Source organism: Monopterus albus, unplaced genomic scaffold, assembly GCF_001952655.1.
Source record: "Monopterus albus unplaced genomic scaffold, M_albus_1.0 scaffold291.1, whole genome shotgun sequence".
Taxonomy (NCBI): Eukaryota; Metazoa; Chordata; class Actinopteri; order Synbranchiformes; family Synbranchidae; genus Monopterus; species Monopterus albus.
Genome location: NW_018128171.1, coordinates 305301 through 323014, shown reverse-complemented (window position 1 = coordinate 323014; position 17714 = coordinate 305301). Strand labels below are relative to the sequence as shown.

The 17714-nt window shown below is 39.7% G+C and overlaps 1 protein-coding gene across 9 annotated transcripts in view; it reads right to left on the bottom strand.

The window, feature by feature from the left end:
• epha8 (eph receptor A8) overlaps nucleotides 1–16593 on the bottom strand; it is a 132911-nt gene extending 116318 nt beyond the window's left edge. For 6 of the 9 annotated variants that reach the window (XM_020622988.1, XM_020622990.1, XM_020622991.1 and 3 more), the window contains exons 1-3: nucleotides 16326–16593; nucleotides 12501–12574; nucleotides 9924–10253 (exon numbers count right to left, since the gene is read on the bottom strand). In XM_020622988.1, coding sequence (XP_020478644.1) covers nucleotides 9924–10011 — 88 coding nt within the window. In that variant the 5' untranslated portion in view covers nucleotides 10012–10253; nucleotides 12501–12574; nucleotides 16326–16593. Of the gene's footprint in view, nucleotides 1–9915; nucleotides 10416–12500; nucleotides 12575–16325 lie in introns of those variants that run through there. The other 3 variants (XM_020622993.1, XM_020622989.1, XM_020622998.1) reach the window with 3 other exon arrangements.
• Between the last annotated feature and the right edge of the window lie 1121 nt (nucleotides 16594–17714).

The following is a 17714-nucleotide window of genomic DNA, read 5'->3' as shown; positions in this document are numbered from 1 at the left end:
CTTCATCTCACTTTGTTCTCTCTGTGACCGCCTCATACTCTTATTTTTTCCTTTCCTTCCACATCTCTTTTTTCCCATGTATCCCTTTATCACACAGCCTCTCTTCGTTTTGTTTCTAACACATGCTGTGTTCCTCTGTCTGCCTATAACAGAGGAGAGGAGGCTGTTGCTGCAGAGCCAGATCTCTACCATTCATCAGTCCCCATGAAGGGAACATCATAGAGATCTCTCTCCAGGAGGGATGTGCTAACACAACCACAACACCAACCCATTGCAGAACTGTGAAGCATCATCTACAACCTTCTCTCCATGTCTCTCACTCTTTTGCTTTATCTTCTGCCATCCCAGTGAGGGATCTTCTGCCCCACATGGTTGCCAGAGCGGAGAAACCCAACAATACACAGGCAATCACAGAGCACAGAAGCAGCTCAAGGGTTGCTAAACTCTGGCCAGCCCAGCATCATTTCCTGCTAATGGGAGGAAGGGCCTCAAGAGAGACCCCTGCTTTGTGAGGCCTTGTCTTTTTCTGACTATAGCTCAAGAGGACTGGCAGACCCGGCTGTATTGATCTTGTAGCTCTTATATTCCTGTAGACAGCTGGCTAACAAGGCTGATGTCTCAATAAAGACTGGTGCCTCGGGGAGAAAAGGGGGAGCAGCTGGTCAGCCAACAGCAACCTGTGTTAAGACAAACCAGCAGGCAGAGTGAGGGAAAGGTTCACGCCCTCTCTGGGTTTTTAATGCACTTGCACAATGCTGCACATACAAGCTTTTCCCCCTCAGGATGACACTAAAAAGTATTACTACTGAACTGAAACTGAAAATAGGTCATAAGCCATGGAAAAATGTAATAATAATAATTACTGGCATGACTGGTGAGGAGTGTATTTGCTTTTAAAGTGATACAAAGAAGAGTTCAGTCATATTCTGTGAATGCACAATAAATAAAACACATTTTAAAAATGATTTCAGAGGTGAAATCATGACAAATTAATCAACAGGTCTGTTACTGGAGAGCACATCCAATTGTAGACTTTTCTAGAGGCTACCATATCTCCTAATGCTCTCATATCTATTACTGGCCATGAATTGACAGCTCTAAGTGATCAAAAACAAACAAAAGAAGCAAGTGTGTGTGTGCAAGAAACACCCTGACAGACTGATTGATGAGGCCGGTGATCTGTTTTTGATGTGTGAGACTGGAGGATAAAGTCTGGCCACTCTGTGTGGTGAGGAGGTGGAAACAAGCGGCTCCACAAGTCAATAAAAAGCTGTAGGAGTTGAAATATGAGATGCCATGAAGGAAAATATCTTTCGTTGTCAGCAAGCTTGCTGAAGTGTCCTTGAGCAATACAGTAGTGTGGATTTTTTTTCTGTACCTGTCATCAGAATATCTTATGCATTTTCTTTTCTTGTGATGTTATTAAACATGCCGCAGGACAACATCCATCCATCCATTATCTATACCGCTTATTCCTGAATGGGGGGGCTGGAGCCAATCCCAGCTGACACTGGGTGAAACATGTAGACAAACAACCACACACACACACACACACACACTCACTCACTGTGTTTCCATTCATTGTGGGACCTGACTTACATTCATTTCCTATAGACCTTAACCATAAGCACTACTTGCCTAACCTTAACCCTGACTCTAACCTTAAACCGTGTTGCCCCCCCCCTCCAAAATTCAATGATTTCCTTGTGGGGACCAAGGATGAGTCCCCACAATGTCAGTGTGTTAACACGTATCGGTCCCCATAAGGTAAGCAATACAAAGGCACACAATTTAGAGTCATCAATCAACCTAAGCTGCATGTCTTTGGACTGTGAGAGGAAGCCAGAGTACCCAGAGAGAACCCACACAGGCACAGGGAGAACTTGCAAACTCCACACAGAAAGGCACCAGGGGCTCGAACGTGGAACCTTCTTGCTGTGAGGCAACAGCACTAACTACCACACTGCTGTGCCACCCACAGAGCACCTAAAATGATTCAAAACAAAAGTAACTAATCTTTTCTAATTCTGATACACTGAAAACAAAACTTCTGGTTTGTAAGATATGGCACTGGCAGTTAGAGCCAGGAAGTTAGATTCTTATGGTTACCCAGTGTGCATACAGGTTACAAGTAAAATTAATTGAAGTTTTGAGTTTGTCCACTACATGTGCCTACTGTATATGGCATATACAGGTCAGGCAAGCTGTGTGCTGATTGATTGGTATCAAGTGGAAGTAAAGCATTTCTAGTCCTTTTACTGGTATCAACTTTATTTTAATGATTCAGCAACACAGAATGAGTTATAGTCTGACATTGTTGAGTTTATTTGTATATTATTTGTCAAGTGAATAAGCCCTATCAGCACATACAGGAAGTGTTGAGGGGAGAGCGACTCTATGACTTGTAAGGCCAACATCAGCACGGTGAGTTGGAATAACTGAACAAGATGTATTGATACCAGTGTACTGAAAAATGCCACTACAGCTACGGTAGGCCTCGAGGGTAAAACGTGTCACCTGCTGCACTGCTTAAAGCCAGCCTCTGTCACACATTACTGTGTTTTTAACACTATTTATTGCTGAAATAGTTACAGTTATTTAGCTGGTAGTTAGGCTGGCATCATAAAAGGTATGTAGACAGGAGAATGTGAAAGCCTTTGTCAGTGTCAGACTTATGCGTGCAACATATGGATGGCTATTTCCTGGAGTCAGTACAAACCAGTGTATACTCGATTCCTAAAAAACCTGCTAAATATACTTGTATATATACTGATTCACTTAGTTAGGGACATCACTACTGGTAATGTATGAATTTTGCATGAAAATTACTGCACTGTCAAATTACAGAAGGGATCTCTGAGAAAAACCAGAAGATCCACTCTTGGTGGATCTAATGACCAAGTAATCTAATGAATCTCAAGCAGTGCAAGCCACACATTTGTCATTTAACTAAGGCACTTATTACATTCATAACTTAGCTCAAGACATCAAGCTTTATTGTATACTGTACATCAGCCCATATTCTCTCTTGGAGTCAAAAGGTCTCATTATCTTTACTTGTCGGTCAGTTTCTTGTACATTGGTATAAAATGTAAATGGCTATATATTAAAAACTATAACCAGGTCATATTTGAATTCAGCACCTCAAAATTCATAAAATGAGCACATTTCAATTCAGAAGCAGCAAACATAAAAACAATAATAATTTGTAGAACACTGTATCCTATTGACTTTGGAGAGATCAATACAAACAGCCGACTGTAGCAGTGCTCAAAATCAGACACAGACAAAAGAAGCCACTTTAGCTGTTTAAAAAACATGTTTATCAATATTCTTTTACCATTATGCTTCAGGATCTCTCCTGATTTTATTAAATCTTTGTAGAAAAATGATTTGACTTGATGTTGGTATTTTATGTCTGCAATCAAAAGAATATGCACTGCTGATAGTTGGGGTCAAAATGATGCTGATGATAAACTAAATTCAGTGCTATGGATTTTATGGATGGTTTGCCTCTGCTTGATGTAAAAGATAATATTGATCAAAGCAACAATGTTCACACACCTTCAGGTTGGTTTGTAGAATGCCACACACATGTACATAACACACACACATGACCTCTGAGACATAATGTATATTAAAGGGTCCATAGCATGCTTTTCTTGGGATGTGGTCGTGTGGAGGAAGACACAGCGACCATTGGTTGGATTTAACCGACCCTGGAGCTACTTGAAAGGGAGTGATGTTTCCAGTACTCAGTGGGACTTAATGGTAAGTTTACAAAAAACACATGTTGCATGTCTGTTAATGCCTTGTTTCTGTAACAAAGATAATTGTTGTAAGGCTGGAGAAGTTACTATGTCTACATTATGCCAATTAATGGGGTTTCTCAATTAGCCACTTTGTTTAGTGTTACACATCTCTTTTCATCGGTACATATACTGTTTACCTTTATATAGAGGACAAATTCAAATTAATTAATGCTATTGGGTTTGTTGTGCTGTTCACTTGTTACTCAACATCGGCAATGTGATGCTTCCCAGTTTTAATGAATTAAAAATGAAAAACTGCACATTTTTCTGGTACTTTATAATTAATATTGGTCAAATTAGTCTTATTTTATATCATGCATGCAGCATATTTGCATTCATTTCATTGTGCTGTTGTGGAGTGTGCGTGGGGAGGATAACCACTGTGTAGCAGCAATGTCCTCGGTGGGGAGTAAAAAAGAAAGCACTATGTTTGTTTCATTTTAACAAAGGATAAACAGTTTGATTGTAAGTCATGCATGGTATTATTTCATAGAACTAGTGGTTTAATTTACTTTTTACATGTATTTCAAATGCGCTACCCCTCTGAGTCTGTGCCCCAGCCTGGCCACCCTGTCCGAAATGTTCTAGATCTGCCTCTGGGCATCAGGGGTCACTGAATGGTTTGATGAGGATGAAAATGATTAATGTGCTGTGACCTTCAACGTCACCAGATCTCAACCCAGCTGAACACCGATGGGAGAATTTGCATGTCACACAGCGTCTCCACCACCATGTAATGCAGTAGTTAGTAGTAGCTAGTTTGCTTGTGAGAAGTAACAATGTAAATTTGTATAGAGTTAGATTGCCTGTCTGGGTACTCTGGTAAAAGGCATGTGGATTTGGGTTGGTACTCACCTTTTACCTTTTAAAATAGCAAGGTTTCATTGGGGTCAAATTGACACCCATACGTAAGTAGTGTTAAATTTAGTTTTTTTTTAAAACAAAGATACAAAACAAAATCAAATTTTGTCAAGCAAAAGAGATAAATCTACCTATCCAAATTTATTGGCAAATATATAAAGCATTATTTTCTTAACTTTGGTGTTTGTTCAGTGACTGCAAAGACAAATTTCTTTATTTTATTTCTAAAAATGCGCTCGCCTACTTCATGCTAAAACAAATGGCTAGTGGTAAAATATTTTTTTATAAGCTCAGGAGAATTTGAGAAAATATGAAGTATCCAATAGAAATCGGTTAACATAATAATTGTAATGATTATTTTCACTCTTAAATTGTGTGGGTCAATATGACCCCAACCAATGGCAGTGTAAAGTGAATTGCAACACAACACGGGGTTAAAACAATGGAAAAAATAGTTATAATCTTTGCTGATGTTCATTGTTTCCTGCTTCTATGTCTCTTTCCCCCGTTGGTCCCGCAGCAGAGGTATGTGTGGTAATAATCATCCACCTACAGTTTGCTCATTAGCAGCGAGTCCGGCTCTCTGCATGGGCTTTTTCATGTTCTTCAGTACTATCAACAACCTAAAGAAACACTCTCTTCCCTTGCTGGGCAAGCAATGGTGTGAAACATTGTACGGGAGCTGAATTAGGGACAGTGCCTGCAGACAGGAGGGGCTGCTCTGGGAAACCGCCACCTCCATACAGGCAAATGATTCAGTACACACTCCCAACAAAAGTGGGAGCTGCTGGGTATACAGCGAGATTGGTCTTCATTTGTTGCTCCCTATGAGTGCTCGGCCAACAATGATAAGAATACAGCTGATCGCTAGTTAATGTCAAATGTGCTATTCCACTGCATGAAAATGCTGCTTCCTATAAAGGCGCACAAAATTCAGATTAAATAAATAACACATTATAAAATAAACATACTCATATAAATACAAATGCCTGTAATATAATAATACATTTGTAAAACAATCCAATATAATGCATAATTCTTATTGCAGGTCATTTTTCATTTCATTGCAAAAGATTTCAATCCAAATGATGGTAACCGCCTCTACGCTGTTGAAAATGGGGGAAAGATGTTAGATAAAGCTGGGCACTGAAACAAAAACTGCTAGAATGAGACAAAACGCATAATAACATTTAGTCATAATTCAAACCACATTTGAAGAATGCTTGAATATTTCACACTTTAATGACTTCACATGTATTATTTGCATTTATTCAATAGTTATAAATAGTTTTATACTTTGTTATACTGAGTAAAGTTTGAACACTTTTGGTCTCTATACGATCAAATATAATAATAATGAAGTCACAGAAACTGGTTTGCATACAGTATATCACACACACTGCTACTTTATGTCAAACCTCCCACAATAACATTTTGAAGAAGTATAATTATGAAAACCCTAAATCTTAAATTGTAACTGTTTTTGGAGCATTTTTTTATTTTATTTTAAATAGGTTACAGAAGAGAGTAACAGTATTGCTGCTGTTCAGTCAAAGTAACAAAATCTGTCCTATGTTTAAAACTAGTAGATAAACTGAAAGTGTTCATTTGCACACTGAATAAATCCTCAGTCCTATAAAATACATGGGATTTTCTGAAAAGAGCTTTGTCACAAACTAAAACAGACTTGCTTATGTTAACTTATGAAATGTTCCGATATATGCAGCTTTCATGGGTCAGCAACAGGATGCAACATAGAGCACTTTTTGCATAGTATGTTTTAGTTTTTATAAAAATACATTAGTAACTCAACTGTCCTAAGTTTACCCCTGACATCACAGGGCTTACTATGATTTTCACTGTGGATTCACTTAAAGAAAGTAATGATTTTCACTAAACTCTGTCCCTGTGAATGAAATGTGTGGGTAAGCTGAGCTGAGTCCTTGCTGTCTCTTACTGATCCCAGATCATTCTCTCTTTTCTGTTCCTGGATAGAAAAATAAAGCCGCAATCGGATTCTATTATAATAACCGTGTCTCTCAGGCGCACAACAGATTGATTGCAAGATTGGATACTTCATGTCTCCTGTTGAAGAAATATGCAAACATGTTATGAGATGTCACAATATTAAGACTAGTTTTCTCTGTCTCTTTGTTCTTCCAGCTCTGACCCCTCTTTACCATACACCCGTATGTGTATACACACACACACACACACACACACACAGTATCCCAGTGCAAATAAATGAATGACAGGGTTTGAAAAATGCTTGAGTTATGATGTGAAAAAGATTGAAGATGCACACATATGATTCAAAACCTAATTGTGTCAGTGAGTAGTGGTGTGTATGGACACAGTTCTGGCCGTCTGTATGTATCTATACAAGATGAATATGCCTGCACACATGAACAATGAACAAAAACAAAATGGCCGTCGGTGGCTCTGCCTTGTACATCAAATGTATGTACTGTACAAAAGTCAGTCAAAGCATCTGTCTTGTGTTAGTCCTCTTAAGCCTTATGTGTGTGTAGCAGTGTGTGTGTTGTCCAGCAGAGCTCTGCATGATTGTATGAGCATTTACCTGTTCTTCTTTCAATTTAATTTCCAGTTTTTCCTACATTCAAAAGACTATCTCTTCCATGTACATGTAATATTTGTAATTGCCCTCAAGTCGGACCGCAGCCAAGCCAAAGCACAGAAGACAAATTAAATTTTCAGCACAGTCAATTTTGAAAGCAATGGGACACTGAGAGAAATGGGGAAAAAAACAGTTATCCTTTAGATATTAGCTGTTAGCTTTGGACATAATTACAATTACTCCCTTAATCTCTTCCAAAAAGAAGAAAAACAGAGGTTGTTCTACTGGATGTTGAAATACTGATTTGTTTATCTCGTATTTAGATTAATTAGTGTGTGGGATAAGAGCAAAATCTAATTTTGAGGATTGTTATATTACGCTCTGGTGACTTTTTTCATGGAGTGAGAATGTGTTTCTAGGATGAACTGGTGTGAATAGAAATCAACATATTTATTCACATTAATTAAAATTTTTTGAAAAAGACCCCCCATTTCTTCAAGCTGCATGCTTCTTGGCTCATGTCAGAACAAATGGAAGGGCATAGAAAACCGTTTAACATTTCTACTCACAAATCTCCAACACTGTGTTTAATGTCTGTGTACAATGGTCTGACCATAAAAAAGGGCACAGAAGACCATTTGTGAAACTATTATATTTTTGACATTAATTATTTTATTATTAGTAATAGGAATAACACTTTCAAAAGGATTCAATTTAGTGTCCGATGCCTAATTGCTGTTTTAGAGGGACTTCCAATTCTGAAACACTAAATTTTCTTTCTTTTAGGAAACAGTTTAGGATTAAAAAATACCGCATTTAAAAGACTTAAGGGCGTCCTTGCAGCCTAACAGTTAAAATGCTAAAGATATACCTGCGATGCTATACATTATAAACTGCAGCAGTTTGATTGCAGTCAAATGTCAAATAAAAGCAAAGATCCTAAATATAGCATTTTATGAAACCCAGTAAAGATAAGCAGAAAATAGACAAGCCTATTTTCGTGTTACGAAGCGGACCATTTGGTTTAAAATTATGCCTCACTAGCTTGAAAAATGCTGATTCTATGTGATCAAATCGCACTGATTAAAACAATTACATTGTCAATTTAAATAGCTTTGCAGAACAAATACTATTTTGTTGTAGCTTTTCTAGTTTTTAAAAGCAGATTGTGCATAACTTAGAAGTTCAAACGACTGACCCCGCTGCATTTATACTTCATGAAAACACAGTGAGACCTGCAGACAAATGGATGGAAAAATGACTGATTAAAAATTAGGCTTTTCATAACGAAAGTTAGTATTTTTAACATTTACTTTCACACCTAAATTGACACCATCAGTTCCGCTTTTCATTCAGTAAGGACCGAGATGAAAGCATAACTTAAAACAGTGTCTTAGATTCAGTGAGCACAGAGTAAGAGATGGGACAAAAATAAAGTGCGTCTTCTCCCTTTATTTATCTAATCTCATGGAATTGCTCATCAGCAAAGGGCAACGATCTTTACAAGAGAGGTGGCATGAATATGAATAGCAAAGAGAAAGATGTGGACACTTGATATGGATGCCAGGAAGTGAAATTACAGTCCAAACAGGAACAGTGGGGTAGAGAAGGGAATAAAATCTGACATGTAAATAACACTGGACTTTAATGGTGGTTTATAAATGTGGTGAACACTGAGGCAACACATGTGGATGTCTCAACTGGGCCGTCGGTCTGTACCTCCTGCTCTGTCTGACCTAAGGCGGCCCGACTCTTCCATCCCGACTTTACAGAGCATAATACAGGATAAGTGGCTACCCTCACTTCCCCGCTGCTGAGGTGATCCCACCTGAACCAAAGTACTGATCTTGCTCTTTTTTTCCCCACTATCTCTTCTTCTGCTGCTGCTTTTTTCCCTGCGGTGGTAAGCTGAATGCTGCTGTCAGGGGCATATAAGGCCCTAACAGTGGAATCGCTGCTGTCACTCAGACACCCGAGACCAGACCTATGTCAAGGACCCTGTCACATACGCACAAAAGCAGACACACATTTAAAGAAAGGTGCCAAGGGACTTTGTCATGTGTGCAGCATTAGCTGAACAAGTGAGAACAACACTTTTCCATCTCATGGTGGAAAGACAAAGGACAAGAGGATGAAAGTAAACAAACCAAGCCTTAAGGGAGCAAACTGGGATGTGTGCACATATAAAAACACACACATTGTATTGTAAGAAGCTCATGGGGAAATACACAAGTGAAATTCATAAAGATGTTCACTTCAGATTACACACAGGGACTCAGCGCAGACACACACTTTCTTACACAATTTCACGTCACTGCCTAAACCCACAGTAGCCACATGCGCTGTTACTGCAGCTGACACGCAACCTGGTCAAATATGAGCAATGTCAAGATGAGTTCACACACACACACACACACACACACACACACACACAAACACATCACCCTGATTTCCTTGAGTAGCTGTGCAGTGCAAACTTTGATGTCACGCTGCGTGTTAGGAAACACAAGCACAGCACCATCTGTGAGTGTGTGTTTACATTTGTAGGTGTGTGTCATGCTTTGGTTCATTCAGTGTGTTTTCCAGGAGCTCCACATGTATGAAGTTAATCCCCACTGCCAGAGAACATGCATTAACTCTGTCTATTCAAACGAGCACACTTACACTCTTACCTTCATTGCTGCTGGTTCCCGCCGTGCCCAGAGCATGTAGTGATATAGTCCATAGCAGCATCGCAGCCAGCCCCGGATCTGAAGCCATGGTGCTCTACCTCACACCCCGCCAGTCTCCCTCTGCCTCTCTCTCCCTCTCTCCTCTCTTGCTCCCTCACCCTCACTCTCCCTCTCTGCCACTCGCTGTTTCTCTCTGCTCTCCCTCTTCTTCTGTGTCCCAGGCTTGAAACGAGCGCCGGCACTGAGGAGAGTGTGTGTGTGAGTGTGAGGGCTGCGAGCTCATTGGGTTGGAGTTCCAGCCTGCCTCTGTGGCTCGCTTCAGTCTGTCGGCTCCCTCGCACACACACGCACACATACATACATATACTTTCAGCAGGCAGTTGGAAGGGGGGAACAAGCACGTCTGTCAAAGTCTCACCAGCCAATCAGAGCGCCGGTTCGGCCAGCGCTGCACACTAAATGCTCCCTCCGTTACCACACCCTCCTGTCCTACCTTGCCTGGCCAACTCTCACTTTCTGTTTATCTCTCTGGGTCATGAGCTGGCACACTACGCCCCCAGCCCCCCATTATTTACTCTCATTTATCATTGGCTCACTTCTAACCACACACACTCTCACCTACCCAGTGGCAAATATCTGACTGGGGTGAACTGAAAACAGCAGTGTGTCTGCGAGGCTCAAGGACGATGATCGGCTATTGAACTACTGTATCGTATTGATAAAGCTATTATCTTCAGTAAGTGTGGTACACGGGGACTTCACACGAGTGTGTGTATGTGTGTGGCATTGTTTTTCTATAATCGCATGACCCAAAATCCATGAGTTACTATCTTCGCGGGGACCAGAAGTAATTTGTGGGGACCAGCCTCCGTTTAGGGTAAGTCTCCTGGAAACAAATGTAAGTCTATGTAGGGACCTGGTAAGTGACAATAGGAAGTGTGCGTGTGTGTGTGTGTGTGTGTCTGTTATTCATGGACTATGATCAGGTATCAATTCATTTGATGGTGGGGAGCAAATGTACCAGATTACAGCACCAGTCCTGATCAGTTGGCTTTTCACTCACATCACATCGCAACAGGAGACACACACACACACTTTACACACTGCTAAAGTGACCTAAGCTGTATCGAACTAAAATCATTACACATTACACATAGGCATGCCTGTAGTTCATAAATATGATAGGAAATATAAATTTAAGTAATTCATCACTTGACCAAAACTGTTTACCACATTTGTATTCAAGATATATGAACAACTTTAATACTACACAGTTAATATACAGGAGACAAAACAATCCCACCCTGAGGCCCGTTTAGCTGCTCGTAGCTGCAGTTGTAGTTGTGGTTGTCATCTTTGTGTTCTGATCATGTAGTGTAGGCCAAATTAAAAGCCCCAGAACAGTTATTAAATGTATCCTGAGATGAGATTGTTTCTCAGTTGCTGTTTTCATGTCAACGATTAACAATACTACAACAACGAATTTCAGCGTAGCACTGTCACTGTCGCAGTTATCAAACCTATCAAGGATTTGTTATTATTATGTGTTATTAAAGCTATCAATATTAATACTACGCTACAACTCATACTACTTTTATTGTTAGTAATAATAATAGTGCTAAATTTGATTTATACTATTTAATAGTAGTGTAACAAGAATAATTTTTTTTTTGTTTTTTATTTTTTTGATTTTGTACTTTGTGCAGGCACTAGGGCCACAGTTTCTACCGTTACTAATTACTTACTACTTAAGAATTAATACTTCATTTGTACTACTGTTACTATTACTAGAATTTCTACTATGAACAATAAAAAATGAATACATTAAATTTTTTTTAAATAGTTTATTATTTGTTTTCTGGTGTCAATTACTACTACAACACAGGCACTAATGCAAAAACACCTGTACTACTACAATTGTTATTACTATTATTTACAATACTAACAAAAATAATTCTTCAACAAATAAAAAAAAATTCAAATAAGTTATTTGAATTTTACTTTTTTGCTCCAACTACAACTACAAATGAAACAAAACTAATTATTATATTGTTATTAATGCTAATAATACTACTACTAGTTGTTACAATAGTCTATTTTGTACTTGGTTTAAACTGATGGAACAACTACTATTACCAACTGTACTACTATTACACTAATAATGTTATTTGTATACACATTTTAAAGTACATATCTATGTATTAGTTTAAATAAGTAATTGCGTATAATTTTTTTAAGGAGTAAAAAAAAAAATCTGTTTGTTCTTTGCCTTATAGTGGTTTATATTTTATATACTTTGCCCTCTTACTGTGTCAAGTTTATCTCTGAAGTTGTAACAGTGCTCTAATGTGTACAGGATGTGTGTGTCACCGCCGTGTTCAGAGGTCTGCTAGCACTGCTGCCATGCTCAGTTTCCCGACTGAACTATATGCCCTGTAAGTCTTGGGACATAGCAGCACAACACTGTCACTGCTTGGCTGCCACCCTGACAAGGCTACTGCTGCTGAAGTGTCACTGCAGGGACTGCTTGATTTGTCTTGCATGCACACACAACAGGAAGAAAAGGACTTTACTCACCCTTCAAAATACTTAAGACCATGAGTGAGCGATGTCCATGAATATTGAGTGTGAACATACATGCAGCTGGCCTGCTAAGAGAAGGAGATGGAGGTTAGTTGAAATGAGTGTCCAGGCCAAACTTTGGCAGCGTTGTGCCTACCAAGCCCTGTCCACAACACCCCCCCTCAGGCCTGGAGACACAAGGGTTTCTGTGTGAGTTTATAATGCTCCCTCCACAGCATGTACAGGGGAGCCTTGTGCCTACGTGCAATGTCCCAGTAAAGGGTGGAACAAGCAAGACACACATATAAATACAAATACAAAAATGCATAGTGATATGCATCTTGCTCAGGCAGACGTGATTATTCTTTGTTGTCATTGATCTGCACTGTGTGTTCATGTGTGAGGCTCTGTTGCTTTGCCACTAGGCTGCACTGTCAGTCTGCCTGTCTAATAGGCTGCATGCCTGTGAGGACAGCAACACTGTCATCTTCACCCCGATGCTCCAATCTTTTAAGACCAGAGGAGACAAAGCTCCCCGGACCCTTAAATACAATGCAAAATCACTGACTTGTCTGATGTCTGGTGTAAACACATGACCAGAGGGATTTGTAACAGAAAAAGATCCTTTGTATAGAGCAGGCTGACAAAAAGAGTTCAAAAACAAAACTGAATCTTATCAATCTAAACTCAATGAATGGTTTTCCTTTAAAATGTCGAATGCGAAGCTACCGTACTCAGTGCTGACGCAAAATGTTTGTTCTCTGTTTTTATAGCCAAACACTCTCTTTCTCTTTCTCTCTTTTCACCAATGACCGTTTTTACCAGCATTTGTTGATTTGTTTATTAGTTTGTTCACAACATATTTCAAAAAGCAATGAATAGTTTTTGGTGATGTAGGATATGGCCCACGGAGCAGTCCATTAGATTTTGGTGCTGATCCAGATTATTATTTGCATCCAGGGATTTATTAAAGGATTCTTCGCCATTATGAGATAGGGCCAATTTCAATATTTTTGCATGTAACTCTATACACAATGTTTACAATGCACAGACAGAAACTTCACAGTAATAGCAGTATAAGATGTACCACACACCAAAGTCTGATCTAGATCCAAGTAATATTCTGGATATGGTGATCCAGAATGTTCATATTTATAGGGCACGCAGGAAACCTGCTACTGTGAGATAACAAATAATGCTACACACTTGCAACTAAGATCAAATTCTAGCTTAAATTGCTGATTCAACAGGGTTCAAAAAGATGTGATGTATCTTCAAATGTTAATGAGCTAGATCCTTGAGAAAGCCACCATTACTAAAATATTGTTTTTCTTGAATAACTTTCAAACTATTAATGATATCAGTGCGGTTTCAAATGCCAGGGGTATTATGAGGGTCAAACCATCATGGGAATATGGCTTCTATGGCATTATGAGGACAGTGATCTGAGAGCTTCTTTATTTTGGTATTGCATTAAACCAGAAAATAGATGTGTAGAAAACAGATTTTCCATGCAGAGACACAGTGGTGTGACATCTCAGTTTAGGCAGCAGATTAAGTCTTCTCTCATTTCTGGCTACAGGAGGTGGTAGAAAATTTTTACATTTGAAATAGAACATCCGATAGCGTGAACACTGGTATTTTGAGGCACAGCTATTATAAGAATAATAGCGGGCCTCAGACCAGAAATATAAATGTGAAGAGAAAGAAGACTAATACTAATATTGAGGGGTCATTTTGTCCTTTTAACAAAACTGAAGCAGTGTGAGGGAGAAAACTGTGTGTGTGATAGATGTGTGTACACACTGTGTAGACACAGACCCAACCTCCAGACACACACATAAAGCCAAGCTCATTAAAATGGTTCCCAATAGCTCTCTGTTCTCACAGTGAGTCTTTGAGAAGCCTTGCTGTTGTATACTCATACAGTATGTGTAGCCACCATAATGAGAAAATTTACTAATGACTATCACCACGGCAACAAAGTGGGGAGTCCCCTGTACGTGTGTGTGTGTGTGTGTGTGAGTAAGACCAGCTTGTGAGGAGAATAATAGGTCCACCTGGGTTTACCTGGGAGGGTCTGTGGGCAGCAGTTTGCATTAAAACCTTAAGGTGTATGACTGTATACATGAGTGCATGTGTGTTTATGAATGTGTGTGAGAGAGAGCGAGCAGATGGCAGGGGTCAGTGCGTGTCTACTGCTGTGGGGCTTGTTGGTGTATGTTGGCTAAATATAGCACTGTGACAGAGCTGCTCAGAGCGCAGTCACCGACTCTGTCGCAGCTCTCACTTTAATTCTTTGATCAGCTCAGCTCCATTCATTTTGCCTCAGTGTAATCTAGTCAGGTCAAAGCAAGTGAATTCATTTCAACTATAAACCAATTAGCTGTAAAATGACACTGAAAGATGTCATTTCACCTAGAACAGGTGCCATCACCAATCAGAAAGTTTGAAAATATTTTCCCTAACTTCTTTTTTTAACACATTTTATATCAGTCTGAAAATGTACTAGTACAATACACTGGCAAACAGCAGCAAAGACCTCAACTGTAGGAAGAGACAAACCTTTATTTGAAACAGATTTACATTAGAGACTGGCCTTTTGTAGTTTCATTTGTAATTTATGCTGTGTTGAAATGCATTTTTCTGGTTTGCTCCAGTTGCTATTTTCTGTCGATGCTGTCTGTTAGCACAAACTCAGTACTTCCTTCCATGTTTACCAGTTTCTTTAACATATTTGTAATCTTTATTTCCACAGCATTGTTATGCAACATTGTCATACTTAACCTACTAAACTAAACTAAATTTCTTATGCTTCTTTTTGGGTTGTTTACCAGAAAAAAAATATTAAAATTCAGAATTCATACATTTTATTCAGTTCTACTAAGCTGCTTTTTCATTGTTTGTTAGAGAACCTTTTTTATCATGGCTACAATTGTAAACATGGGGCTAAGGTTAGGGACTGGTCACGGTTAAAAGAACTGACTGCTGGTTAGAAAGTAAAAACCATAACATCTCACACCTGTCTCCTGAGGGCCTGGAGCCAATCCCAGCCAGCAATGGGTGAAGAAGGGCTGCATGATAATGTCAAATATAATCACAATTATTTTGGTCAATAAGGAGATCAGGATTATTTAACATAATTACACACTGACTTTGAAAATGTGTGTTTGATTAACTTAAACTTCTCTTTTAACAGTGGGTTTTATTTTTAAATACAATTCAACTGAAATCAAAAAAACTTAAAACTACCAAGACTATCAGTCTGTGTTTATTTTACAAATAAAACTTTGCTACCTCAGCTTATTAATATTATTTGTCATAACCTAAAACATCTGCTAGGCTCACCACAACACAGCCACGTCCATTTCGCTCCCTGTCGTAACAGTAAAGGCCCTTTCACACCAGACGCGAATTTAACGCGCGATTTATTCGCGCGTCAATAATATTTTTCGAACCAATAACTTGTCAATGATACATTGCACACCGCCGACGTAATTTCGCGACGCGAAAAGCGACATAAATTTTTTTCGCCTCCAGGTCGATTTTTCCAACTCGTCTCGGCGACGGCAGCACCTCTGACCAATCACAATGCAGCTTGTTGACATGTCAAATTCAACATGGCGGACCGCTTAATTAAATTTGTTTCAGCGAATTCAGTTATCTATGATAAAAAGGACAAAAACTACAAAGATAATGAATACAAAGATAACGTATTGTGACGACCGCTAGCTAGGTTGAGAGGAGCTGGCCCGAGCCTGTCCTACACTGAGACACCTTCTTTGTCTTTTCTTGGGTTTTATTGAGCAGAACAGAGAAAGCAAAATAACTGTGATTTACCTGGCACCGTGTGCTCACAGGAGAATGAAATAGCAAACTGAAAACAGTAACAACATTCCCTCGGGGCATTCCGTGTCCCGTGCCAACAGAATCTAAAACAACACGCCCACCTGTCATCCCTCTTATCTCCTCCCGCACCTGTTCCTCCCCCCATCCCACATTGGCCAGAACAGCGCGGCATTTTGCAGACAACAGCAGTAACCAATACATGAACAGCCTTCAATAACATTGTCAAACCCACTCGCACACAACAGAACACATGAACATCAGCGGCCGGTCAGGTTCGCCACAGTATGGAGACGGATAGCAGAGGATCTTCACTTGCTTGTGAACTAAACTGATTTCATTACAAATAAACAAATTTTTTTTTTTACGCCAGACACACGGCCAGGCGCTGTTCTGGGTCGATCGTAATTTTTTTTCTGTTTCATCGTGTGGGGGGTCAACAGCACCAACAACTCTTCAAACTGTCCCACAGACATCCTGAAATACGTCCTAAAGCGACCATGATACAACTTCAGTTCCTGTACCAACCGATGAAACTCGCCATGTTCTCTCCTTATTTTCAATATAGGATGGACCCAAAACCTTCTTTGTTTTCTTTTTTATGTAGCAGGACAAGCAGTACATCGTCATCGCTTGATGTGGAGTCCATCTTTGTAGCGCGACGTTTTCAGAAAATGTCGCTTATTCATGTCGCGTTCGGTGTGAATACTTTTGATGCGTTAAATTCGCCTGCGTTTTTTTCGCTTTTTCGTCTCGCTTATTCACGTCGCGTTCGGTGTGAAAAGGCCTTTAGGCTACATACAGTCATCTTTTTATTCTATCTTGTTCATAACAAACTAATAAGCTTGCTAAGGTTAACACAAACTGGTAATGTATGACAGACTGAGGACAAAGCTGAAATTATTGCTCCTCGGCAAGTTTGTGCTCATTTTGCAGGTGTTTTGATTGATTACACTTATTGACTTAAGGCTGATTTATGATTTTGTGTCAAATCTACACAGTAGCTATGGCATAGGTAATGTATAGCCTCATACCCTACGCTTTAGCCTGACATGTAGTGTGTGCAGCTACATGTCATGGGGATGCAGACAGCAACAATTGTGATTGGTTGCATTGCATTTCATCGTTCACACCTCTCAGTAGCTGGAAAAGCACAGGAAACCCCCCTCATTCTTCCTCAGCTGGTTCATTGGTTGTACAGACCATCTCCACCGATGTCTTCTTCCTTATCTGCATTGCAGTCCATCCATCCATCCATTTTCCTCCGCTTATCCGGGACCGGGTCACGGGGGCAGCAGTCTAAGCAAAGATGCCCAGACTTCCCTCTCTCCAGACACTTCCTCCAGCTCCTCCGGGGGAATGCCAAGGCGTTCCCAGGCCAGC